The following is a 26519-nucleotide window of genomic DNA, read 5'->3' on the forward strand; positions in this document are numbered from 1 at the left end:
ATTATCATTGTCAGATTTATTATTTTCTCTTGCATGAAGCCAGTTTGCTACTTTGGCCTCCCCCCTAGACAAGCTAATCACACTAACGTGACTGTGTGAGTGTAACGTTTGATTTGCTAATGATGTATGTTTTATAAGTTATTTTGGCTTATCCAGGTTTTTAACAATATGGACGAATACCGAATGTAACGCTTGTAACGGTTCGGGGGTACTGTCAAACCAATTTTGTAACGCACGCTCACGTCACGTCATTCTTGAACTCCTGTCAAAAAATTTCACCAAGATGGCGTCTCACATTTTTGCTTCCGCACCGCACCGTCCGCACAAAACAAAACTTTTTCTGCTGGAGTGTTGTCGAGAGAACTCGTTTCTTTACAAAAACAGCTTCCCAGGAGCAACACACGGCAGATCCGTCTTTATCCGCTGGCCGGAACGTGAAACGATTGTGCCCGAGATAGTGCCAGAAATGCCAGAAATTAACCGGAGACAGCAAGGCCGAAAGATGCTCGTGAAAGAACCTTTACTTCTCGCTTCACTTCCTGCAACCTCCAGCCGGAACCGAGTCCGTGGCTAAGAAAAACATACGAGGCAACATTCGCTGGCCACTGGCCGTGGAACAGTGGAAAAGTCAGTGTGAAGACACAGAACCTGTTGGTTTCGGGTAGCGGCTGCCGGTAGAAACTGGTTGTCTCGGGTGTTTTTCTTAACCACGAACACGGTTCCAGCCGTGGGGTGAGACACATGCCCTAATTAATTAAGATTATCGCCTAGTTGATTAGAAATTTTAGTTAGTTGATTAGCATTCACGCTAATCAATTAGCGTATTCCCACCTATCTATTTACCTTGGTCTGTCGCGCAAACGTCAAACAAATCAAAGCAAAACAAAAAAATATTCGCGTGAAGCCGTATGAAATGTAAATTAATCTGAAATTTACCAAATTTGTCTGGAAACCGGCGTCCTAAAGACCAAACTAACCATTATGCCGATGGAAAAGCTGCTGAGGATAGAAATAAGTAGGTCGGCGTCCTACAGTGCTCGGGGTAAATCGTTTTACAAGGCTGAGGAAGTGGACAGCGTTGCGGATTTTCCTCGGGACGATTTTTTAAAGGATTTTCAACGAAAAGGCCCGGTTGGCAAATAACAGCTCGGAAGTCTTGGCATTTTTCGCAAACGGATAGCGCAGGAAAGTCTACAGAAAGCTATACGGAAACGAACGGATTTGTTGGAAGTGGTGCCTCGTCATCCTTCTGGACGTAACACTCCACGGTTCTGGGCATTAGGAATCTAAGAAGAGCTGTGGGTTTTTCCAGCTAGACCAGTATCATCATAAGGCTGTCCAAGATTTTAGTTTTTTTTTTTGTTGAATTTAAGTTAATTTAGAAAAGAAATTCTGTTTTAACTATTCAATAAGGTTGTTCCTTTCAGAAATATTTACAGGGGCCAAACGGGGTAGTTATTGTCTCATAACAATTACTAATTACTAATCATCGGGGTTGTGGCCTTGTGGCCAGAGAAAAACAACAAAAGAACCGTTTTTTATTACCGTGAATAATTAATAAAAATGAAAACTAATTATTTTGTGAAAAGCGTAACTGCCCAGTGCCGAGCACCAGTGCCGAACAACCAACAGCGTTCGAGTCGTGCGTAAATTAATGCAAATTTCCAATCATAAACTGTTGCCGGGGCGGGGGCGATGAACGGCCTATGCTTTCAGTTTCCTATTGCGATTGGTCACATCTTGATTGAACTTTTGCGTTGATCCGAACGGTTTCAGCTGGATGAACTGGTTCGCGGGAATGATCTTGATGTTGGAGGACGTCGTCAGGGTCGAGGAGAGCAGGGCGGGTTGCTTAGTTGACTCGCACTTGATCATTGATAAAACGATGGGCAAACTTGCCAGCCGGACACGATTTGGGGACCGGATGAGGAGCGATTCTCCCAGCCGCTGATTCCGGTGCCGCCATACAGGAGATCTGGAAGTTGGTGACTGGGGATGCCTTCTTCTTAACTTTTGGAAACCGCGTCCGCGTCCGGTAGAATGCTCATGATGGCCACATCCAGTGTCTTTTGGCTTTACTGAAGGAGCAACTTTTCGGCGCGGGGTTGTTTTGGGACTTTTGGCCCGCGCTTGGCGGGTTGTTTGTGATTCGAATCGCTTTGGCCGGTTCCCCGTCCACAGTGCTGGCAGACTAGCTCATGCGGTGCATTCGGTTTGCGGCAATCGGTGGTGAGGCCGTGGCCACCGTGGGATGATCGCTGAGCCGCCGGTCCTGGCCAGGTTGCTGTTGTTGTTCGAAAGCAACAGGTTGTTATTTGGCTGTCCCGTCGGGTTGGGGCGGACATTTGGCAAATTACGAACAGAACCGGCGCCGTATGCATTGATTGCTTGTTGATGTTTCCCCCGGGAGGCATCGCAATCGGAACCACCGAATCCATCGAGGCAAACAGTGAGTACCACTCCTGCAGTCGACTGCTCGGCGAGTCCAGATTCGGCTCCAGATTCCTATTCTTGTGCGCCACCACCGGCTCTTTCCTTGCCTTCAGGAATCTGCATGTTATCTTTGATCAATTGGCGCAGGATGTGCAGGAACTGAACCAGCCTCGATTTCGATGACAGACGGCGACGTTAAATCTGTTTCCCGCTTTAGGATAACAAAACTTAAGTAATGGGCAAGATTTACATTTTAAGCCAACTTACCAGCGAAAGAAATTGATTTTCAAAGAAATTGTTTTTTCTTCCCTCATTTCAAAGCAACATCCATTTTGTAGCTGTCAAAACAACTTTTCTAGACATGCCAAGATAAATTGATGTAGGATGGGAATGGGTTGCCAAATCAGCGCTAATCAATTAGCCAATTAACCAAAATCAGCTCTAATTAATTAGAGAAATTATAGTTGATTAACTGTGTCTCGCCCCTCGGTTCCAGCTAACAGTTCTGTCGCGAGTTTCTTTCTGGCGTCCTGATCCGTGCATTTGTCTGGTTCTCGGGTTTCCGACCAGTAGGTTTTATCTGGGGTATTTTCTTGCGATTTTTTCCACTCTTCAGCGAGCGCTACTTTGTTCCCGGCAGCAGCCAACCGGCAGAAACGTTTGAGTCTCGGATGCCTTTGGTGTAAAAGTACGGTTCCTAACCCCGCACTAAAATAAGTGCAACAACAGATAGATTTGTTTTGTGAACATAACCTTAAACTAGAGATGGTGTGTTCCTTCCGGAATGAGGACAATTTTTGGAAAATGGACCAGGAAATGTGGTTCGGTGGAACAGTTGGCAAATGTTTTAGAAAATTTGTTTTTATTTTGATTCTCACCATGTCGGTGAAAATTGACGGGCGGCCCACCGTTTTTGTTTCTAGCTGCAGAGATCCACCTGGTTTGGTTGACACTGGGCAACCCACCAGCGAATAGAATGTGCACCAAATTGCTAAAAATCTCGAGGACAGAAAGATTCTGCTGGCCAGAAACACGCGAAAGAACTGTTAGCTGGAACCGTGTCCGTGGTTAAGAAAAACACCTGAGACAACACCGTTTCTACAGGCAGCCGCTGCCCGAAACCAACAGGTTCTGTGTCGTGTATTTCCCACTCACTTTTCCACTGTTCCGTGGCCAGTGGCCAGCGAATGTTGCCTCGGATGATTTTCTTAGCCACGGACGCGGTTCCGGCTAGAGGTTGCAGGAAGTAAAGGTTTTTTCACGAGCATCTTTCTGCTTTGCTGTCTCGAGTTTATTTCTGGCACTATGAACTTGGTTCCAGCCAGCGGATCAGTCTGGGGTTGTTCCTGGGCAGCGGCTTTCGGAGAGAAACGGGTTGTCTCGAAAATATTCCGTGCAGCAGCAGAAAATGTTTTGTTGTGTGCGGATGGGGTGGAAGCAAAAATGTGTGACGCCATCTTGGTGAAAATTTTTGACAGGAGTTCAAGAATGACGTGACGTGAACGTGCGTTACAAAATTGGTTTGACAGTACCCCCGTACCGTTACATGCGTTATCTTCGGTATTCGTCCATGTTGTTAAAAACCTGGATATTTTCTCCTGTTATACTTTTTCTTTTGCCTATTCCCGCAGGTGACAGACAACTGCTCTACGAATGCAGGACCTTTTTTCTCTTGAATAATCGTACATTTATGATCTACAAAAAAAAGATAAAGAAAGGAACAAAAGACACCCACGCTACAAAAAAATAGAGAAATTTTTACCTTATTAATCCATCACTAACAAAAACACAACCAAAGAGTAAATCAATTAGAGAGAATTGGATGCGAAGTGAAGCGAGATCTTTCATAATCCTAAAACGTTAATGAAGCAAATTCGAACAAACTACTTAACACTACACACTAACAAATGAAAAGAGATGAAGCGAAACGTGGTTCGAAAAAGAAGGTTGGATAAAAAGCAATGGAAAACGCGCCGAAAAAAAGAACAAACTTTGTGAGAGGAAGGAATCAAAACGGAAGCAAACAAAGTAATAGTAATTATAAAATAATACTAACAAAAAAAAACTATGAGAAGCTTTATTTTTTTGTATCAAATCAAAACGAAACAAAGAGAAAAATATACCGATATGGATAGTTTGATATCAATCCATCGCTAAAACGGTTGTTTTAATATGGTGCATATCCGAAATTGTGAACGACATAACGGCATGTTTACTTGATCCTTTCAAAATTTCAGCGAAAGAATTCTCAAAATATTAAAAAAAAAATAGTAAATATAGTGAACTTTCCCACACTCTAGCTTATTTTTTGTTTTGAAATGCAGGATCATTCGTCGTTCGAGAATGACAGGAAAAGTAAGTAGTTTCACGACGGAACTGCAAAAAAGTAGATTATGCTAGTTATTTATTTATTTATTTATTTATTTTGCACTAAAACAAACTTTAACTTGCTACCAGCTTTTTTAAGCAGTAGTCTGTGAGTTCAAAATGAGTTCTAAAGAGCTCAACTTTTCAGAACTCAAATGAATGATTAAACAATAGACAAGCAAATCGTTACGATTTTAACGAACTTCTATAACTCAACGTTCATTTTGTTAATGGCAATGCTGAATCGGTAAAGAGCGAAATCTTCTATACAAAAACAAATCCATAATTTAGTTTGTCTGAAATATTGTAGGTGATGATGAGGACAATCCAGAAAAAAGTTCTACTCCAATGAACGTACCCAAATAAAAAAAAATCCAGAAGTGTTGCGCTATTTTTACAACCTAGGATTATTTTTGGTATAAATTAGCTTATTTTAGATTTTTTTAAGTATGTATACACAGAAAAAAGTGTATATTTATTTGACGCGGAAATTATGAAACACATGTAAACACGGTAGATGTAAACTTATGATTCAATGTAATCGTCTATATCACACGTAAAATCATTATTTTACGTATTATTTGTTGCAAATTTACATCAAATCGCATTTAACATTGAAATGGTTAATGACGTGCAAAAATGTTACATCATTATTGATGTAACATTCAAAATTATTTTTCCTTTGTAGTTCCAATGTGCAGAGTATCCTTAAACAAACTCAGAATAAAAAATCTACAGGTCTTATTTTTGGCATCATAAAAGATGAGCTCTTCACCGACGCATTGCGGGGTCGGTTCAAATATTTCCTTTTTTTGTATAGGATTTTTATTTAGAAAAGTTACTAAATATCATAGAATTCATGTTTCAACTTTAGATTCATCCACTAAATTTCTTATGCTTTTATGCCCTATTTCTTATGAATTGAATGCTTTTTATGCCCTATTTCTTATGAATTGAATGCTTCTGATGCCTTGAGGTCAGCCATGCCAGATATACAGATTAATTTAAATGATTAAATTTAAAAATTTCAGCAATTTAGTAATTAAATTATGCTTTGATATGATTAAAAAACTTAAATCTGTTGTTAAAATTCAAAAAAATATTCTGTGGCTTCGAATTTTACATGATATTTAACAGGATGTGAGTTTGTAGAAAAGTTTCTACAGTGTGTATGAAACATTGAAAATCGAGAATGTACTTGCTGAGATATAGCATTATCAAGTTTGTATTTTTAGTCCTTTCGAAATATTATGCATGACCTTGAAGTTAGCTATATACTATATATTTTTATTCGAAAGATTTTAGAATTTCATCTCCAGATTTCTTGTTTGTACATTGAAAATCAGACAGATATTTGAAAACAATCAGTAAATTTTTGCTTACTATGAATTCATATTTTTTAAATTAAATTGCATTAGTTTGTAGATAATTGCTCCACACGACATGGACACCGTTTAATAGAAATTAAAAAAAATCAATTTGCGAAAATGATGGGAAATGTTCTAAAGTTACTCACTTTACTACCAAATGGCTATAGTCCATAACATTCATTCACAAATTTTAACTTATTACTTGTACCTCCAGACTGGAGCATCCAATTTCCCGTCCCGGGAAAAAAAACCCGGAAATTCCCGAGATTTCCCGAAAAAAATATTTTCCGCTTAAATTTAAAAATTTCCCGGGAATTCCTGAAATTTAAGCGTAAGTAAACATTTTCTTAACTTTTAGACACTTTTTTTAATTTACAAAAAAATACGAATTCAATTTTATTTTATTCAATTAAATTTACTGTTCTTATTGAACTTCGTCAGATCGTCTAAAAATTTTATGTCAAGGTTTATTCCAGATGATATTATTTTCTGAACCATCCACAACTGGGAATAGAGTTTGGTTATTTGTTGGACAACAAAAATTACGAAAGTTCTTTCAACTGAAGTCATTTATTAGGCTGAATCATTAAAAAAAACTACTTTTTATTATATCAAGGGTACCCGAAAAATTCAAACATAAAAAAGTCGCTCCTAATATTTGAAAACTTTGAGTTATCATTGCATAAAAATGGTAATTCAAGTGAAAAAGAAGATTCTGATGTAAATTTCATGCTTATCTATTTATTGATGGGCGGCAACCAGTAAGATTTGTCCTGGAAAAAAATATTTGCCGGGAAGAATTTTTTTCTGCATTTTTTTTTCTTTTTCCTCAGCTAAATTTTCAATATTATGTTTTACCATATTCTCTCAAACTGGTCACAGAGACAAATTTCAAAGAAATTTTATGGTTTTGGAGAATGGATTTATTTTACTCACTGTCCAAATACTGTGATAATACCTACTTCTTGACAAAAAAAAACCAATCATTTTTTTTTTTGTATTGTGTACGAGACAGCTTACCAATAAAAGCTAAGCAAACTAATATTCTCTTGAAGTTGTATGCTTTTTTACAAGCAGTCAAGGATTTATTTGATCCTCAATCTTATTTTTACCATTTAAGTTGCTATTCTATACAATTTTATTGCATAATATTAATAATATTAATCAAAACCAGGAACAATATTCGATAAATTTCCAATTTCTCGGGTAATTCGTTGAAAATTTCCCCCGGGAAATTGGACGCTCTACTCCAGACAGGGTTGCCAGTTCTTCGATATCTTTTCCTTATTATAATAAGGTTGTTTCAAACATTTTTCTAGAAATTGCATTAGTATTTTTTTATACTGACATTTAATAAATCGTCCAGAATTTAGTAAAATCGCTTTAGCTTAAAAATTTGACGATCTTTCTTATTTTCAAGAGGAATCATTTAAACCGAACAAAATTGGTCCAGCCAGTGCTGAGACCTGGGCAATTTTGAACAACATTCCTATACACATCATCACATACATTTGCAGTATTTTTGATGCATAGTAGATATGTTTACGTTAAGGTGGGTCTACGTCGCCAAATGTTGGACATTATTTCTATAGTTTCTACATTTCTGTATGATTCTAGTTCAAAAAGAAAAAATATTTCAAAGTTTAAAATCAAAACCTACTTTTTGAATGTGCCTCAACTCACTCACCTCATCAACTTCAAACCAATTTATATTTTACACACTTGTCGCACTTGCAGCAATTTTCGGGGTGTTTCAAGATAGCACGACAAGATTGAAACTTCTTCCATAAAAAAGTGACAACAGTGCACGGAGTTTTTTTTTTTTTGGTTTTTATAAAATATCTTAGAATTGATATCGAATTTTGAGGATCTGTGAAGGTCAAAAGATGAGGCATTGTGAGCTGCACAAAATGAATGGCTTTCTTAACTCAATTTGGCCCAAAATGCACGTGCGACAAGATAACACGAAAACGATGATTTTAAAGAAATAGTTTCAGCCAATTTACAGAAATGCCCAAATTCTGCGTAAATTGATCGCTTTGGAAGAGATCTGCCTTGCTGATTAGAGGTCACGGTTAGAAGAAACAAATGATGCTTGAAAACCTGTTCAGACACTTGTTGAAGCGGCTGAAGCTAAATTAACGACGATCTGTTCAACCAGTTAACAATGGCTCATGGTCTCCGCAGTGGCCGCGTGAATCTTTAAGCGATGAGTCAAGAGTTGAGTTTCGCGTAATATTTAGGTGTTTTAACACTTCGCCGTAATGATTTGGGTACTTGTTACCATGTGTTTACTACATGGCGCAGCTTGTTTCCACACTTTTTTCCCCAACGAACGCACTACACTGGATGGTAAGACAAAGACTTTTATCCAAATCAGATATTTTAAGAAGATGTTTTAAGACTGCAGTTCACGTTACTACCGCGTTGAGGGGATCTCCCAGGTGGCGCCAGCTTTCGGACAGCCTACCCGGATCCGGGAGTTCCCGCACATGGCGGCCATCGGTTGGACCAATCCGGACGGCCGCGGTGGCGTCCAGTGGCGCTGTGGCGGGTCGCTGGTTTGGGACAACTTTGTCCTGACGGCGGCCCATTGCGTGCTGGATTCGTCCAGTGATGCTCCGGACGTCGTTCGGCTCGGGGACATTGATTTGTACAGTTCGGCCGATGACGAGTGGGCGCAGCAGTTTCGGATTGTGAAGATTGTAAGACATCCGGAGCACCGGTTCACGGCCAACTATCACGACATTGCACTGCTAAAGCTGGACCGGAATGTGGTGCAGCAGGACGGCACGGTGATACCGGCGTGTCTGTGGACGGATGATGAAGTCCGGTTCAAGAAACTGGTGGCTACCGGGTGGGGTCGAACGGGGGTAGGTTCCGAATACACGCCCAAGCTGCTGCAGGTGTCGTTGAGTCCGATTTCGAACGAAGAATGCAGCGTGTATTATCCCACGGATCGTAAACTCAAGCAAGGTCTGCGGGTTCAACACCTGTGTGCACGGGATGAGCAAATGGACACCTGCGAGGGGGACTCCGGTGGTCCGCTGCAGATCAAGCTGATGCACAACGGCCGGATGACTCCGTTTATTGTTGGCGTAACTTCGTTTGGATCGGCTTGCGGCATTTCAAATCCCGGAGTTTACACGAGAGTATCTGCGTACTTCAGGTGGATAGTTGACACCATGCGGGAGCATGGAGCAGTCGGACTAGAAAGTATGGTTTGAAGGAGTTGATTGGCGGGATCATTGAACTGTTTGGTTATTTTTTTAGCAAACTATAACGAGACGTTGTGTGCTCTGCGATACGTAACGTATCGGGAGTACGACAAGAAAGTAGCTCAGAAATACAACGAGACCTTTACCACTGGCGCTTCTACTGGTCGTAGAATTTACGAAGCCGAAGTTCCAGAGCAGCTAGCGACGGTTCGGTGGAACGGGCATGGACCGGACTGTTTTGGTGTGATTGTAGATGAAGACACGGTGCTGACTGTGGCGGATTGCACGGATTATAAAGGGTACATCTTGCTGTTTTGAATGAAACTAGAAAGCCTCAATTTTCTCTTTTTAGAAAATCACCCAGCTTTGTCAACTATCTGAACAACAAAGTCATGCCCATTTCAAAGATTGTGGTACATCCCGATCACATGCGAGGTTCCGCGTACAACAACATTGCCATTTTGAAGTTGAGCAATCTGCTGGATCTACCTGAGCATTTTGTGCCCTCCTGTATCACGCACAGTTACGAAGACTACGCCATCAACGGGTACGGCAAGGGAAGGCGCGACATCAACAAACTGGTATTTTATGGCAATAACCACACAATAGGTGTGCAACTTACGACCAACTTCAGGAACCTGCTTAGAATAACACCAAACAATTTCAGACCCACACCAGACAAACCATCTTATCCGGTTTGAAAGCTTAGATCCGAGCGATTGTACAGTTCCGGAACGCTTCACCCCTCGGCTACAGCAGGGACTTGCCAGCGAACATTTGTGCTTGGGTCAAGACGTCTTTCTGGTTCCGGGCTCGTGCGAGCAGCTTACCGGTAGCATGATTGGCAGATCTGCTGTGTTCTACTATTTCACCAAAGCGTTGAGTTTGCTGAGTCGAGATTGTGGCTTCGGAGAGCATCTGATCAGTACCCGGCTGTACAGCCACGTAGAGTGGATGAAGACGGTGCTGCTGCCTAGCTATCGGGACTCCAGTGCGGTACACTATGTCGATCCCGATCTACGCGAAGGAAGCAGTTGCACCCTGGGCAGTGGGGCTACGGGACTTTGTGTTCCTGTAGATAAATGTGGACACCAACTGAAGCAGGCTCGAGGACAAGTCACCTTCTGTTCGAGTGGAGCGGTCATTTGCTGTTCAACTGAACACAGTGAAGTGACCAGCAGTCGATTGCATCCGGATGTTATTAACTGTCCTGAGCTGGTTGGAAAACTAGCAGGAGCAAATTCCCACGGATCATTGGTAAGATCATATCAAACCTCCAAACAAAACTTAAAACTCCAACGTTATTAGGTAAAAATCCGATGGATCTCCAACAACTACACCAATTTCCGCTGTCTGGGATCGGTTATCAGCCGGTCATTCGTCCTCACTACGGCTAGCTGTTTGAAGGAAACCCAACCCAACGTCGTTGAACTCATGGAATCCGGAGTTCGAAACAACGTTGACAGCGTTTTAGCACATCCTGGTTTCAACGCGACCGATCGAACCAACGACATAGCGCTCATCAAGTTGAAGACTCAATTGAGTTGGAGTTCGACCATCTACCCGATCTGTCTATGGACGAACACAACCCACACCCCGATGAAGCTGGACATCAACTATCAAACAACTTACGACGAAAAAAGTGTCGTTGATTATGGTAAAACATACCTACTAGGCAAACACATTCATTCAAACATCATCACCGCACTAATCTTTCCAGCACTGAAAACGTACGTCTCCACGGCGAAGAAGCTGCACCCGATGTACAACTCGGACTGCCAGCTGGCCCATCGGACCACGCTCAGGAGTTCCCAGCTGTGCACCAGAAGTCCCTACCATAGTGCGGTTTGTGTAGCGCCAGCTGATCAGCTGATTTGGGCGGACAAGGATCGCAGCAGCAGCGTGATGTACCTGGTCGGAATGGCCACGAGGGCATGCGGACCGCCGGTCAAGTGGAAGTACAACGTGTTTACCAGGATATCCGCGTTTGCCCAGTGGATCAGCGAGAATGCGTTTGGCGTCTGAATGGCAGATTCAAATTTAATAACGAATATCTTTTCCAATCATCTGTTTCTTTATTCGGTTGAATCTGCATGTTCAAGGACTGAGTGTGAAATACATTTTGCCGGCTAAGGCGCAGACCTCTCCGTGTGTGACGTTTGGCCCGCCGTTCAAATACTTTGGGCACCCTGCAATAATACATAGATTAACGCTTCAAATTTCGACTTCCAGGCCAACATTTCTAAAAAAAAGTGGATTTTAATGGAAATGCGTAACGTCATGATTCGAATTCCCGGACGCTTCGAAACCCGGACACTTCATCTTGTTTTATCAATTATTTGGATATAAGTTCGCATTATGAATGTCAAAACTGTGTTATTTAATGAATTCCAAAATCAACTTTCATTTAAAGTTTGTTTGGACGCTGTAGTTAATGCCAAAATAATTAAATACAATAAAATTATAAGTTTACCAAAAATGCGAAACATTTCACTTGAAATATTTCATAGGCGTTCGAAGCACCGGGAAGGCAAAGTAGAAATTTATGGTTTTGATTTCCTTAAATTCTAGCAAATTTTTATACAAACTATCGATTGTTTTGATGTTAACAGCTTATTTGAGACCTAAAGAATGCCATTCACTAACATTTCAGTCCAAATTTGTGCGATTCACTAGCAAAAACGAGTGTCCGGATTTCGAATCAGCTTTTATCAGCGTCCGGGATTCGAAACACAACAAGTCATTTTAATTTTAAAATTCTGATGAAAAATTGTTAGAAAAGACATATTTTGCATGCATTTCTTTGAAACTGACTGTTTATACTACATTTCCAACTTACTTCATGATTTTTTGCCAGCTATAACAAAAATGATATGCTACTAAGTGTCCGGATTTCGAATCAAGACGTTAGTTCAGAGGTGTTTTTTTTCAAATAAAGCATGTTTTAACAGCGAGTTTATCAACATAGTATGTCATGACAGACAGACATGCATCCACTCTAGCTCCTCATATAGAAGAATTTTTTGACATTTCGAGTAGATGACTCCCAGAATGTTGTGCCAGTAATGGGAGTAGTAGAGGTGGGCAAAACCGCTCTGTTTTAGGAGCCGCTCATTTTGAAAAGGGTTTTTTTTAGAATCGTGTGATTTTATAAATTATTTCACATTGGACTTTTATAAATTATTTGATAAAAACAAATAAAAACTGAAAACGAGAAGATGCCCTTGGAAACCATAGATCTTGGTGGTCTCTTTGTCAAGATTTCTACTCGATCCTAAACACTCGAGTAATTGAATGGCATCCAAACTTAAATCTAGGATGCTGGAAAAATTGTTTTTAATAGCGTTTTTTTTCTGTAAGAATTGAACTAAAGCTGATGTTCTATTTGAAGAAAATAACCTGTGAACTCTTTTCTACATTCTGATTTAATCGATGAAGTCTACAAACGCTAAAGTTTAATCGGACAAAAGGGCTTAGTTTTTCAAAAATCTCTAAACTATTCAGTAGATTTTAGGTAATATTTCACAAATTATGCAATTTGAAATGCTCATTTTTTTTTTTTTCATTTTGTTTAGACAATCATTTAGTTTTGAGATAAATTTTTATTAGCATTGAAATATTTGAAATTGCATTATCAATTCTAAAAAACAAGTTTAATACTATTTTTTTGAAATTCAATAAATTATAACATGAATCATGCCATCTTCAAACGGTTCTTTCAAAAGACCGAGGTTTAAAAAGAACCGCGGTTCTTTTTTTCTGAGCCACGCTCTTTTAAGTGAACCGGCTCTTTGAGCGGCTCGCTCTTTTTTTACCCACCTCTAAACCTGATACAAAGTGTTATATTAACAGGCTATCGTTTCCAATAAATTACAAATTAAAAAATAAGTTTTTTAAGTCTCATACAAACATCCCACATTTTGTAACAGCGATATCTCAGCAACTAATGGTCAAATTTTTAAATACAGCCCAGACTCGATTATCCAAAATTCGATAATCCGAAGGTTTGTATGGGACTTCGAATAATCGAATCATGCACAAAATAGAAGATTTTTTCAGCACGAGTTGTACATTTATCCAACGAGGTTTACCAAGTTGGATAAAAACGACGAGTGCTGAAAAAAATCAAGTTTTGCAACGAGTTGCTTACAACATTTTTTGCAATTCCGAAAAATTGAATTTTTTGTCAAACATTCATGTGTTTATTAAATTCACCGTTCAAAACAAACAATATTGAAAACTGTTACTTTTCGATACTAGTGTTGAAAAGTTCAACTTTTCAGCACCCATTTCAGTGCTGAAAAGTCGAACTTTTCAGCACTGGTATTGAAAGGTATTAATTTTCCATTCAGTTATTTTTGATAGCGAAATATAGGCCGATTCATTTCTCCAGAAGGACAGGAAAAGTTGACAGTTTCACAGCGGAATTGCAAACTAGTAGTTTATGCAACAAGTTGCAAAAAGAGGATTTTTTCAGCACGAGTCGTACATTTATCCAACGAGGTTCACCGAGTTGGATAAATACGAAGAGTGCTGAATAAATCATGTTTTGCAACGAGTTCCATACAACATTTTTTGCAATTTCGAAGAACACCCATTGAGTGAAATTTTAAGTCAAATTTTCATGTATTTTGTCAATAAATCGTTCAAATCAAAAAAATTTTTAAAAGTGTTACTTTTCGAAACAAATGTTTCAGTGTAGAACGCTAGAAAAAAAAGTAGAACTTTTCAGCATTTATTTTGAAAAGTGTTGCTATTCGATTCTGTTATTTTTGGTACAGAAAAGTAGGCTATTTCGTCGTTCAAGGATGACAGGAAAAGTAAGTAGTTTCACGACGGAATTGCAAAAAAGTAATTTTTCAACCTTTTGTCACCGGCATTATGGCCGCCATCTTGGATTTAAAAGTTCTAAATCAGTTTAGAGTAGTTTAGGGGTCATACTGAAGCTCAACAATCAAAAATTAGACAACGAATAAAATGTTTTTATCGTGATTCGATTATCCGAAGTGAAACTTTGCTAAGGCCTTCGGATAATCGAGTCTGGATTGTATTAAAATCCGGATTCCGGAAGTCCAAGTGGTCAAAAGTGCATTCCGGTAGAGAAAAACCATTTAAATGGTTCAAAAACTTTTCTGGGTCCGTAAGAACCCGAAAGATGCGCACGCCTTTTTTCATCCGCATCCTAATTTCATCGTGTCTCTATTGATGTCGTGTCTACTTTGACGTTCAATTACAGATTGAACTGTAAGGGTGGATTTTCATGGATTTTTCGATGACCGACATCGAAAGCGGCTTTCGATGCTCGTGGTCATATTTTGCCGAAAACTCATTTTTATCAATCAGGTTAAATCGCAAAATGGTTTGGATTGATATTTTATGGTAGTATAAGCACAAACAAACACATACCCATCGCCGGAAAGTTGCGAAAATGCGATTTTCCGACTTTTCATTTTCGATGCACGAGCATCTTTAGACGACCGACATCGAAAGCATACTCACGACCATGCTTTGCTAAAATGTCCGTGCATTGAAACTCGATGCTCGTTCAGTGCCTTTTTGCTACCTCAGCGGCACCCTAGACACAAACCTAAATAACGCTTTGAAACGCTTGGTACGGGATGGGAATGAAACTTGACGAAACAAATTCTATCTGTCAAACCAGACCTTGTCAACAATAAAAACAGCTGATATTGCATGGTGAAATGAGGTGAAATGGAGTTAATCTTCAGGCCGTTGTTTTGCAGGCGGAATCCGTCCACTGGTGGATGGATTGCTTGCCTAGGTTAGCAAGAGGAACTGATCCACCGGTGGCCGGATTTCTGGACATTGTTTTGCAGGAGGAATCCGTCCACCGGTGGTTGGATTTCGGAGCATTGTTTTGCCGGAGGAATCCGTCCACCGGTGGTCGGATTTCAGGGCATTGTTTTGCAGGAGGAATCCGTTCACCAGTGGACGGATTGCCTGGCCAAGTTGACAAGAGGAACTTGTCCACCGGTGGTTGGATTTCGGTGCATTGTTTTGCAGGAGGAACCCGTCCACCGGTGGACGGATTTCAGGGCATTGTTTTGCAGGAGGAATCCGTCCACCAGAGGACGGATTGCCTGACCAAGTTGACAAGAGGAACTTGTACACCGGTAGAAGGATTTCGGTGCATTGTTTTGCAGGAGGAATCCGTCCACCGGTGGCCGGATTTCTGGGCATTGTTTTGCAGGAGGATGCCGTGCACCGTTGGACGGATTGCTTGCCTAAATTTTGCTTAAATTTCTTAAATTCCAAAATTTCTAAAATTTTCAAAGTTTCTAAAAAAAAAATTAAAATTTTCTTAAACTTATAAATTTACTAAGTTTTTTGAAATTTCTAAAATTTCTTGAATTTCTAAAATTTCTAAAATTTCTAAAATTTCTAAAAATTTTAAAATTTCTAAAATTTCTAAAAATTTTAAAATTTCTAAAATTTCTAAAATTTCTAAAATTTCTAAAATTTCTAAAATTTCTAAAATTTCTTAAATTTCTTAAATTTCTTGAATTTCTTAAATTTCTTAAATTTCTTAAATTTCTTAAATTTCTTAAATTTCTTAAATTTCTTAAATTTCTTAAATTTCTTAAATTTCTTAAATTTCTTAAATTTCTTAAATTTCTTAAATTTCTTAAATTTCTTAAATTTCTTAAATTTCTTAAATTTCTTAAATTTCTTAAATTTCTTAAATTTCTTAAATTTCTTAAATTTCTTAAATTTCTTAAATTTCTTAAATTTCTTAAATTTCTTAAATTTCTTAAATTTCTAAAATTTCTAAAATTTCTAAAATTTCTAAAATTTATAAAGTTTCTATAATTTCTAAAATTTCTAAAATTTCTAAAATTTCTAAAATTTCTAAAATTTCTAAAATTTCTAAAATTTCTAAAATTTCTAAAATTTCTAAAATATCTAAAATTTCTAAAATTTCTAAAATTTCTAAAATTTCTAAAAATTCTAAAATTTCTAAAATTTCTAAAATTTCTGAAATTTCGAAAATTTTTAAAATTTCTAAAATTTTTAAAATTTTTAAAATTTCTAAAATTTTTAAAATTTTTAAAATTTCAAAAATTTCGAAAATTTCGAAAATTTCAAAAATTTCGAAAATTTAGAAAATTTTGAAAATTGCGAAATTTGTTTAATTTTTAAAAAATTTCTAAAATTTCTCTATTTTTTTTTATTCCTTAAATTTTTAATTCTTTTAATTTCTTTAATTTCTTAAATTTCCTCAATTTTCTAAATCACTAAATTATTTATTTTTTTATTGAATTATTTGTTTTTTTAAATTTCTTAATTTTTTTAAATTACTTATTTTTTTTGAAATTCCTGAAATTTTTCCAATTTTTGGTCCACTCTATAGAGAATTTGCAGCTAAGCTAAAAGACACATGTCGCCACCAATGAACAAATAGCGTAAACCTATGATTTTTTTTTGAAAAAATGTGTTTTTTCCTTCATAATCAACATTTTTATTAAACTTATGCCGGATTCGGATGAGAAAAATTATTTCCAACAATTTGGTGTACAACTTTCCAATATTTGTTTGATTTTTCTATGAGAAAACTGTAAATTTAGAAAAAGATAGTAATTTGGACTATTTGGCAAGAAAGTCTGTCAAAAATCAATAAAAATTGTTGAATATACGTAAACACATCTGTTATCAATTATAAAAAATTTCTGCGCGCCCAAAAAATGATGTTCATTATTTTAAAGCAAAAAAAAAATTCTCGTCTTTTGCAATCAGTTTCATTAAAAATTTTGTTCTTCAATCCAGCAGAAAAAATACGATTTTTGGCAAGTATCCTCATTTTGGCGCCACCTACATTTGAAACACAGTCGCGCTGCAAAACCTCAATTATCTCTCATCTTTTTTGCATGATTTTTCACAACGAACATGAGGCAAAAGGTTTTATTTAATTAAATTATGCGCTAGTCTAATCATGCGCCTTTTTGAAAAAGATTTATTGAACAACATCAGCTTATTTCAAAAGTTGTTCTGGAATTCCAATCGCCACGCAATGCTGCTTTGTTTACGTTTGAATCTGTCATTTTCCATCCTTCGTTAACTTGCATGCAAGTGTTCCTTAATCCGGAAAGTCGATTTTGGGGTTGTGTCTAAGCTAAATGAAGTAACGCAAGCCACGAGCATCGAGTTGGTTCGATGCTCGTGCTCTCGATGTCGTTGCACAATCCATGAAAATCCAGCCTAACCTGTAACGAAAAAGCTGGGTTGGCAACATTAGAGGCACGATAATCGTTTTAAATTGAAATCGAGTGATAATTAGCTAAAAAGGAAGTGAGAATGCAAGTTTTTATCAAAAGTTTTACAAAATAAGTTGTTGAAATAATGAAAATCAGCTAATTGGATGAAGTTAGCAGCGAGTGCTCAAGCTGCCAAACATGAGAATTTCCCCTGTCTCAATCCCGGGATCGTCTCCATTTTTAAAGATTCTTGGTCCTTAAAACACCAGGCACTCCACCTAAATTTGCTTACATTGGTGGAGACGGATGGTTGTTTATGATGGATGTGTGTTTAGTGTAGAAAATCGAACACAGATGGAGCACCAATCGCAACTTGCTTTTGCTGCCACCTGTTGTGTTCTAGTGTAAACTAAAGTGATTTTGAAATCCAGCTGAACTCTCACTAGATGGCGACACACTTCAGCATTCTGCCATCTATGAAATAATAGCAATTTAAATAAATCACATTGCAGATGGCAGCAGTGAAGTTCACTTTTGTTGGTAACGCCTCGTAACGGGTTGTAACGCCTGCTTAGAAACATGTGACAGCACAACCAAAACAAAAACATTGCTTTCAACTCCACTGAACTTACGTAAAATTTCTAAACAAGCGAAACTTGCTCGATTTCCGCCAGAAATATGGCACTTGTACGATCATTTCAGTAAGTACACTCAGCTAATATCTAAATCACACAAATTTAACAAATTCTTAATCCCCGCAACAGACTCCTCGTCCCGCTGGTGGCACCCCGGTGCCTTCCCATTCAGCAAAGTCTCGCCGGCAGCGTTGGCGCAGCTGGGGCACTGTCGGAAGCCGGCTCCATTGTGGGGGGCGCGTGGTCAACCCTGTCAGCGCGCACCGTCATCCGGAACCAGTTCCCGCGGGCCCGGGAAACGAAGCGCGTTCGCGTCCACGGCTGGTGGAAGCGCATGGCCACGGCCGAAGGACGCCGGCTGCTGATGCGGCGGATCCTCAAGGGTCGGCACTCGATCTCGCACTAGGGTTTGCGCGGGGTTGTTTTTTTTGTGAATATCGTTAGCAATAAATCTGATCGCTTAAATTGATGTGGGCAATTTTCATGTTTGAGTCAGCTTCGAATCCCTTTTAAATAAATTGTTTTGAAATTTGAAATTATTACTCAGTGATTATGAAAAAACTTCAATAATTCATAGGATCGCAAAGATTTTCAAAGATTTCTTTAATTTTTTTAAATTTAATAATATTTATTTTTGAATTTAAAAATTTTGTTTTCTTATCAACAATTTTTAATAATTTGTAATACAAATTATTAATTAATGTAGTACAAATCGAAGTAAGATTTACTGCGTTGACAGCCGTTAAACATCTTAGACAATGATTAGCCGATAAGGTTAATTCCACATTAAACCAGTCTACTAAAACGACATGTACATGTTTTTTACATCCAACCAACAGTGATGAACATGGAAGTAAATGGAAGACTCTTCGCAAAAAAAAAATCGAGCTATTTCAAAGAAAATATAGGATAGAAAGGAGTGATTTCAAGGAGATAACATAATTGGAATCTGATTTAAGATAGAAATGTGTACAATCCAGATCAAGGTGTTTGCAGTTATCATCGAAGGCCCATCCAGTAAAATGTAGTCTGAGTATTTTGGAAACTAAGAACGTTCAATATAGGTACCACTTATTTGGCTAACAACAAATGTTTAAACTAAAACATACAAAGAAATGAAAGTGAAGCTACCAGGTTGTTATTTCAATACTATTAGAAATATAATTTTCAAATTTCAAGCTTGAAGTTAGTCAAATCGTAGATGAGTCGAAGATTTAGTTATCTTTAATGAATATCGTTTATTAACATTACATAACCTTATATAGATAGAAGTCCGTAATGGAAACCTTCTGCTCATTTGTGCAAAATTGCAAGATAGATATAGTTACATAAATATTACACCCCATGATTTATTCAGAAGGAGTTTCTTTTAACAATTCGTTAAGCAGGCTTTAATTTTATGGAAGAACATATATTATAGAAAAACAACGTTACTTATAATTAATCAGATTTCGAATTATCTACCCACTGATACACACAAAAATGGTAACGCGTACACTCAGGAAATCACCAGATCCCACGTACTTCGCGGTGAGTTGACGCACAGATCTAGCCCCACGGGGGCGCCCTTCCGGATCTCGTGCACCGCCAGACAGCTGCCGGACGCGATGTTGTAGATGGGCGTTCCTTTCTGCAAAAATGTAAACTTCGATTAGTATCAGCTTTGAGGCTAGCTATTGTCAACGAACCGTCTTCCGATGCTTCCACGCCTGATCGCCGCCCATCTCGTGGCACTTGTTCAGCATCGGGGTGCCCTTGGTCGCGCTCGAGGGCGCCTCCAGACACAGCAGCTGCCCGAGAACCAGCTCAGCCTTTTCCGTTTCGTACCACATCTGCGTCTTGACCCGCAAACACGGTTGCAGAACCAGGTACGAGCCCTTCTTCCACAGACTCTTCTCCTTGGTACTTTCCGTAGTCATGCAGAGGCTCGAGTTGCTCAGCCGGATCTGGAAGCTGCTGACGTAGTTCCGTTTGCGCGAGTGCCACGGCTGGAACTTGGGCTGCGAGACGTTTGCGTCGGTGGTCTTCTCCCCTGGTAGTCTCAGCTGTGGGTAGATGTTCTTCAGGTACCACTCAAAGGATTTGCAGTTGAGACGATTTCGAAGTTCCTGCCGCTCGGACAAGTCTCCAGCGTCGAGCTTGTTGGCATGCGGTTGATTCTCGAAGAAATATTTAATGTAATCATCCATCCAGACGCGTGCCAGTCGCAAACTGTTCCGAATCATCGTGTCCGTTCCGTCCGGAGATCCGTATGGTCTTCGTTTGCGGAAAACGTGACCAATCCTCGAACATGGCAACAGCTCTATCGATCCGCCACACTGCCAAGCCCGGAACGAAATCTCCAGGTTCTCTCCACCCCAAACGTCCATCCCCATGTCATATTCACCAAGCTCTTTAAAGTATTTCCTATCCATGGCAAACAGCCCACCGGCCATGGTCGGCGACTGAAACGGACCAACGAAATCCGTCTCCTTGGCCAACGATCCCTTCGGCAGATTATCCCACTTAAAATGCAGTCCCCAGTTGAACCCTCCCCGTACCAATGGACTCGAAGTGTACGCAAACGTGTCCGAATTAATAATATCAATCACCGGCATCGCCAGAATCGTCCGATTCACCTTGATCCGCTGCAGCAACGGTTCGATCCAGTCCACATTCACCTCGATGTGGCTGTCCAGAAACACCAGCACATCGCCGGTGGCATTCCGAGCACCGTACACCCGTGACCGCATCAGGCCCTCCCGATCCCGGTTCCGTATCAGTCTTATCTTGGAATTGTTAAACTTTTTCAGCCCCACCTCCAGATCATCGCCTAGGTCGTCAAAGTCGCTGCAATCGTCCACCAGGATGATCTCGTGCAGCAGGTAGGCCGGGGTTCGCTGGAGCACCGAGTTCACCGATCGGAGCAACGTCTGCAGGTGCTCGTTGTAGAAACACATGATGATCGAGGCGGACGGAAGCACCTTGTCGTAGCTTTGCTCGGGGCACCTTGAACGAAAAAGGTCAATAAACATGAACTGTTCGGGTCATGCTTAAAATATAGACAAATCTGAATCTTTTGCAACCGGAAGCATCGAATTTGATCAATTTTATCAAAAGTTATTAGAATTAAGTGTTTACAAAACATTTACTCAGAATTTCATCATCGCCATATTGGGTGACAAATTCCAGACCACTTTACATTCTAACTTCCGAGGCTCCAGACAAGTTGAAACGGTAACTTCAACGCTGATTCTCCGGCATAACTCAACCAATCGAGACGATTCTTCTTCCAGTGAGGAATATCTAAATTTTCTTAAAAAATTACAGAACTTGATTTCTGAAGTTTTTTTTAATTGGTCCAATAAACCAAATTTCCAGTTTTTGCTTTTTGGGTGTGTTTGAAACCGCCTTGAGTCAGGGGTATTAAAAAAACACCCAAAAAGCAAAAACTGGAAACTTAACTTTTTTCAAAAAACTCCAGATTTGATCAAATCTGTAATTTTTACATTCAAAAACATCGCTCCAACATTTATTTTGCACGTGTAAAAAAATCACCCAAAATTCCGCGGAGGCAAGCATGTCAAAGGTTTGAACGATGTTTTTGAATGTAAAAACAAAAGATTTGATAAAATCAATGTCTGCAAAATTTAAGGAACATATATAAAAATCCACAACTTGAAAATTGCAAGATTAATACGGGTTTTTTTTTAATACACAGCCCAGACTCCATTATCCGAAGGCATAGAAAAAAATCACTTCGAATTATCGAAACTTCGGAGAATTGAATCACACACAATTTTGTTTGTTATTGTCTTATTATTGATTGTCAAGCTCAGTATGACCCCTTATACCAAAACTACGCTAAAGTAATTCAGAATTTTTTAATCCAAGATGGCGGTGATGAAATATTTAAAAAGGGAATTTTATAAATGAACAGGCAATCTACTGTACTGAAACCCCGATGGTTTGACACCAATTGTTGTCAAACGAACGGGGTTACTTTTTAGTTTGACACCCCTTTTACACGAAGTTCACACACACTACCAAAAGTTTGGTTTGATAGTGTGCGTGAGCGCCGTGTAAAAAGTGACAGTTCGTCACTTTTTAGTTTGACTTTGACCAACCAACGGGGTACAAACTAAAAAAATGTCAAACGAAAAAGTGACCAACCACCGGGGGTTGAGTGTACTCAAGTTTGACTAATATGGGTTCGCAGAACTCGAATTTAATGTTGCAAGGAAGAAAATATAAAAATTACGATATTATTGCCAAATGATTTCTATGCTGTTTAGTTGTTTAGTTTTTATTGCGATAAAATCAGATCAAATGAAATGGTCTAACATTATTTGAAAATGCTTCCTTGTCGAAAATTTGAATGCCATAAGAAAATGGAAAACTATCTACAATAATTAAACGTTACTAAATTTTACTCACAGCTTATGCCTCGTATCCGGAACCTCTCGAAACGGCCCAATCTTGCTGCTAACAAGCACATTGAACGCATGCTTCCTGTAGCCCACATCCCGTATAAACTGCTCCTCCGAGTTCCTCACCATCCCAAACTCATCCGTCCCGTTCGGCACAATCGGCCGCAGCTCATCAAACAGCTTGTGACTAATCTTCCGATACTCTTGCTCCTTCTGGTACCGCTTGTACTTCTCCTTGAAGAAGCTAAAACTCTTTTCGTTCCTCGACTTGCCCTCCAGCGAGTCCGTTTCGATCAGATTGCTATGCCGATGCTGTGGCACCACCTGTTCAACAGGTTCCGCAGCGACCCGCTGTTCGTTCGAGGCAGCCAAAGCTGCCGGCGAAGAAGATGCAGCTCCAGTTCCATCGCTCATGAGATTCCAGTACAGATACAAGCTGACGGACCAGGTCAGCGAGGCGGCAATCACTCCCCACAGAAACGATTTGCTCACCATCCTCGAGATTCTGAAACAGACAGAAGTGTTGAATCTATCTGTTTACGTGTGGGCTAAAGGGCAAAAAGTTATCTGTGTTGGTTTTGGAATGCCTTTTTCTGCCTGGGGCTAAGCAAAAGAACATTGCAAATCACTTTCACTTTCTAGCAAAGATGCAAAAAATACGAAATTCCACGCACCTCTTGTACTTCTCCTTAGTCATTCGATTTTGTTATTCGATGGAAGCGTTTGTTAGCTCTATATCAGCACACAAGAATAACATTTTTCTAACTTAATTCGAGATCAACGCAGGGAAAACAATATTTTGCTACTACGAAACAAGCAACATGTTTAAGAAACAATCATAAAAAACACACTGATTCAAATTCACTTTAGCATTTTTCGCTTATTCGTGTCAACACAGTGGTGACACGAACCAATCCAGTAACTAACATAACGGGACGTAACGAAAATGTAACGAAATGAGTAATAACGCATGCGTTTCCAACAGATTCCATCCCACTCTTATTTTCATAATTTTATGTTTGTTAGGGCATCTCCACCGCAGGGACCTAATTGCGTTGCAAAGCTAATTTGGCACCCGCGTCAAGCCCACCGCGGTACTTGTGCGAGAGCTAATTTAGGTTCGAGTTCATCCGTGTTCATCCGAATCTAAACAAAACTCAGGTTAGCTCCGGGATCTACCGGGAGCAAATCGTCTGACGGATGGTTTTTTCAAGCAAAACAATGTGATTGGGCCAATGTGAGTTTGTAAACATAGAGTTTATCCTGCTCACGTCAGTAAATGTTTACATTAGGAGTGATGATTGATTTTTCGATATCAATTATTCGAGTTTGGAGATATTTTCCCTTCCGTGCTGCAAATTTACGCATGAAAAATGACTTTTGGTAATTTGGGGTGATGCAGTTTAGTTTTTTAGGTCAGATTGGGGCTGTGTTTGTTTAATTTTGGTCAACGCATTGTCGATCTACTACCGGACATGCAAGAGACAAGTCATTTGTATTGAGTAAAAAGCAAAATTCAAGCATAACATTTTAAATAAGCCAATACGTTTGAAAACAAGCAATCCTGTTCTTAATTTCTTGAATTCTTAATTTCTTGAATTCTAAAATTCTTAAATTCTTAAATTCTTAAATTCTTAAATTCTTAAATTCTTAATTTCTTGAATTCTTAAATTCTTAAATTCTTAAATTCTTAAATTCTTAAATTCTTAAATTCTTAAATTCTTAAATTCTTAAATTCTTAAATTCTTAAATTCTTAAATTCTTAAATTCTTAAATTCTTAAATTCTAAATTCTTAAATTCTTAAATTCTTAAATTCTTAAATTCTTAAATTCTTAAATTCTTAAATTCTTAAATTCTTAAATTCTTAAATTCTTAAATTCTTAAATTCTTAAATTCTAAATTCTTAAATTCTTAAATTTAAATTCTTAAATTCTTAAATTCTTAAATTCTTAAATTCTTAAATTCTTAAATTCTTAAATTCTTAAATTCTTAAATTTAAATTCTTAAATTCTTAAATTCTTAAATTCTTAAATTCTTAAATTCTTAAATTCTTAAATTCTTAAATTCTTAAATTCTTAAATTCTTAAATTCTTAAATTCTTAAATTCTTAAATTCTTAAATTCTTAAATTCTTAAATTCTTAAATTCTTAAATTCTTAAATTCTTAAATTCTTAAATTTAAATTCTTAAATTCTTAAATTCTTAAATTCTTAAATTCTTAAATTCTTAAATTCTTAAATTTTAAATTCTTAAATTCTTAAATTCTTAAATTCTTAAATTCTTAAATTCTTAAATTCTTAAATTCTTAAATTCTTAAATTCTTAAATTCTTAAATTCTTAAATTCTTAAATTCTTAAATTCTTAAATTTTAAATTCTTAAATTCTTAAATTCTTAATTTCTTAAATTCTTAAATTCTTAAATTTAAATTCTTAAATTCTTAAATTCTTAAATTTTAAATTCTTAAATTCTTAAATTCTTAAATTTTAAATTCTTAAATTCTTAAATTCTTAAATTCTTAAATTCTTAAATTCTTAAATTCTAAATTCTTAAATTCTTAAATTTAAATTCTTAAATTTAAATTTTAAATTCTTAAATTTTAAATTCTTAAATTCTTAAATTTTAAATTTAAATTCTTAAATTTTAAATTCTTAAATTTTAAATTTTAAATTTTAAATTTAAATTCTTAAATTCTTAAATTCTTAAATTCTTAAATTTTAAATTCTTAAATTTTAAATTCTTAAATTCTTAAATTCTTAAATTTTAAATTCTTAAATTCTTAAATTCTTAAATTTAAATTTTAAATTCTTAAATTCTTAAATTCTTAAATTCTTAAATTTAAATTCTTAAATTCTTAAATTCTTAAATTCTTAAATTCTTAAATTTTAAATTCTTAAATTCTTAAATTCTTAAATTCTTAAATTCTTAAATTTTAAATTCTTAAATTCTTAAATTTTAAATTCTTAAATTCTTAAATTCTTAAATTCTTAAATTCTTAAATTCTTAAATTCTTAAATTCTTAAATTTTAAATTCTTAAATTCTTAAATTCTTAAATTTAAATTTTAAATTTTAAATTCTTAAATTCTTAAATTCTTAAATTCTTAAATTCTTAAATTCTTAAATTCTTAAATTTTAAATTCTTAAATTTTAAATTCTTAAATTTAAATTCTTAAATTTTAAATTCTTAAATTCTTAAATTCTTAAATTCTTAAATTCTTAAATTCTTAAATTTTAAATTCTTAAATTCTTAAATTTTAAATTTTAAATTCTTAAATTCTTAAATTCTAAATTTTAAATTCTTAAATTCTTAAATTCTTAAATTTTAAATTCTTAAATTCTTAAATTTAAATTCTTAAATTCTTAAATTCTTAAATTCTTAAATTCTTAAATTCTTAAATTCTTAAATTTAAATTCTTAAATTCTTAAATTCTTAAATTCTTAAATTTTAAATTCTTAAATTCTTAAATTCTTAAATTTAAATTTTAAATTCTTAAATTTTAAATTCTAAATTCTTAAATTCTTAAATTTAAATTCTTAAATTCTTAAATTCTTAAATTTTAAATTTAAATTCTTAAATTCTTAAATTCTTAAATTTAAATTCTTAAATTTTAAATTCTTAAATTCTTAAATTCTTAAATTTTAAATTCTTAAATTCTAAATTCTTAAATTTAAATTCTTAAATTCTTAAATTTTAAATTCTTAAATTCTTAAATTCTTAAATTCTTAAATTCTTAAATTTTAAATTTAAATTCTTAAATTCTTAAATTTTAAATTTAAATTCTTAAATTCTTAAATTCTTAAATTCTTAAATTCTTAAATTCTTAAATTCTTAAATTCTTAAATTCTTAAATTTTAAATTCTTAAATTCTTAAATT

At 36.7% G+C, this 26519-nt stretch overlaps 4 protein-coding genes across 4 annotated transcripts in view; 3 read left to right on the forward strand and 1 right to left on the reverse strand.

Moving 5' to 3' along the window:
• Positions 1 to 4592, forward strand: part of LOC6046215 (integral membrane protein DGCR2/IDD) — a 153964-nt gene extending 149372 nt beyond the window's left edge. The window contains exon 6 of the mRNA XM_038266318.1: positions 4065 to 4592. The gene's annotated coding sequence lies outside the window, so the exon portion shown is untranslated. The remainder of the gene's footprint in view (positions 1 to 4064) is intronic.
• A 3765-nt stretch (positions 4593 to 8357) lies between these two features.
• On the forward strand, positions 8358 to 11566 carry LOC6051692. Its single transcript, XM_038265859.1, has 7 exons — positions 8358 to 8522; positions 8574 to 9386; positions 9444 to 9687; positions 9741 to 9997; positions 10056 to 10645; positions 10697 to 11045; positions 11109 to 11566. Exons 1-7 carry the CDS (start codon positions 8435 to 8437, stop codon positions 11411 to 11413), a joined length of 2646 nt encoding a protein of 881 aa, XP_038121787.1. The 5' UTR covers positions 8358 to 8434; the 3' UTR covers positions 11414 to 11566.
• Positions 11567 to 18143: 6577 nt separating this feature from the next.
• Positions 18144 to 18705, forward strand: LOC6051693 (39S ribosomal protein L34, mitochondrial). The gene is made up of 2 exons (XM_001868049.2): positions 18144 to 18302; positions 18366 to 18705. Exons 1-2 carry the CDS (start codon positions 18280 to 18282, stop codon positions 18640 to 18642), a joined length of 300 nt encoding a protein of 99 aa, XP_001868084.2. The 5' UTR covers positions 18144 to 18279; the 3' UTR covers positions 18643 to 18705.
• Positions 18706 to 19626: 921 nt separating this feature from the next.
• Positions 19627 to 23486, reverse strand: LOC6051687 (polypeptide N-acetylgalactosaminyltransferase 35A). The gene is made up of 4 exons (XM_001868050.2): positions 23320 to 23486; positions 22653 to 23150; positions 19925 to 21224; positions 19627 to 19866 (listed from the first exon to the last, which is right to left on the reverse strand). Exons 1-4 carry the CDS (start codon positions 23340 to 23342, stop codon positions 19735 to 19737), a joined length of 1953 nt encoding a protein of 650 aa, XP_001868085.2. The 5' UTR covers positions 23343 to 23486; the 3' UTR covers positions 19627 to 19734.
• Positions 23487 to 26519: the final 3033 nt, after the last annotated feature.

Source organism: Culex quinquefasciatus, chromosome 3 (genome assembly GCF_015732765.1).
Source record: "Culex quinquefasciatus strain JHB chromosome 3, VPISU_Cqui_1.0_pri_paternal, whole genome shotgun sequence".
NCBI lineage: Eukaryota > Metazoa > Arthropoda > Insecta > Diptera > Culicidae > Culex > Culex quinquefasciatus.

Coding starts and splice junctions, on each gene's coding strand:
- LOC6051692 (XM_038265859.1), top strand. CDS start 8,435: ATGATTTGGGTACTTGTTACCATGTGTTTACTACATGGCGCAGCTTGT. Junction 9,387..9,443: donor TGGAGCAGTCGGACTAGAAA/GTATGGTTTGAA, acceptor TTATTTTTTTAG/CAAACTATAACGAGACGTTG. Junction 10,646..10,696: donor CAAATTCCCACGGATCATTG/GTAAGATCATAT, acceptor CAACGTTATTAG/GTAAAAATCCGATGGATCTC.
- LOC6051693 (XM_001868049.2), top strand. CDS start 18,280: ATGGCACTTGTACGATCATTTCA. Junction 18,303..18,365: donor GCACTTGTACGATCATTTCA/GTAAGTACACTC, acceptor TCCCCGCAACAG/ACTCCTCGTCCCGCTGGTGG.
- LOC6051687 (XM_001868050.2), bottom strand. CDS start 23,342: ATGACTAAGGAGAAGTACAAGAG. Junction 23,151..23,319: donor ACTAAGGAGAAGTACAAGAG/GTGCGTGGAATT, acceptor TGTCTGTTTCAG/AATCTCGAGGATGGTGAGCA. Junction 19,867..19,924: donor CGTGGAAGCATCGGAAGACG/GTTCGTTGACAA, acceptor ACATTTTTGCAG/AAAGGAACGCCCATCTACAA.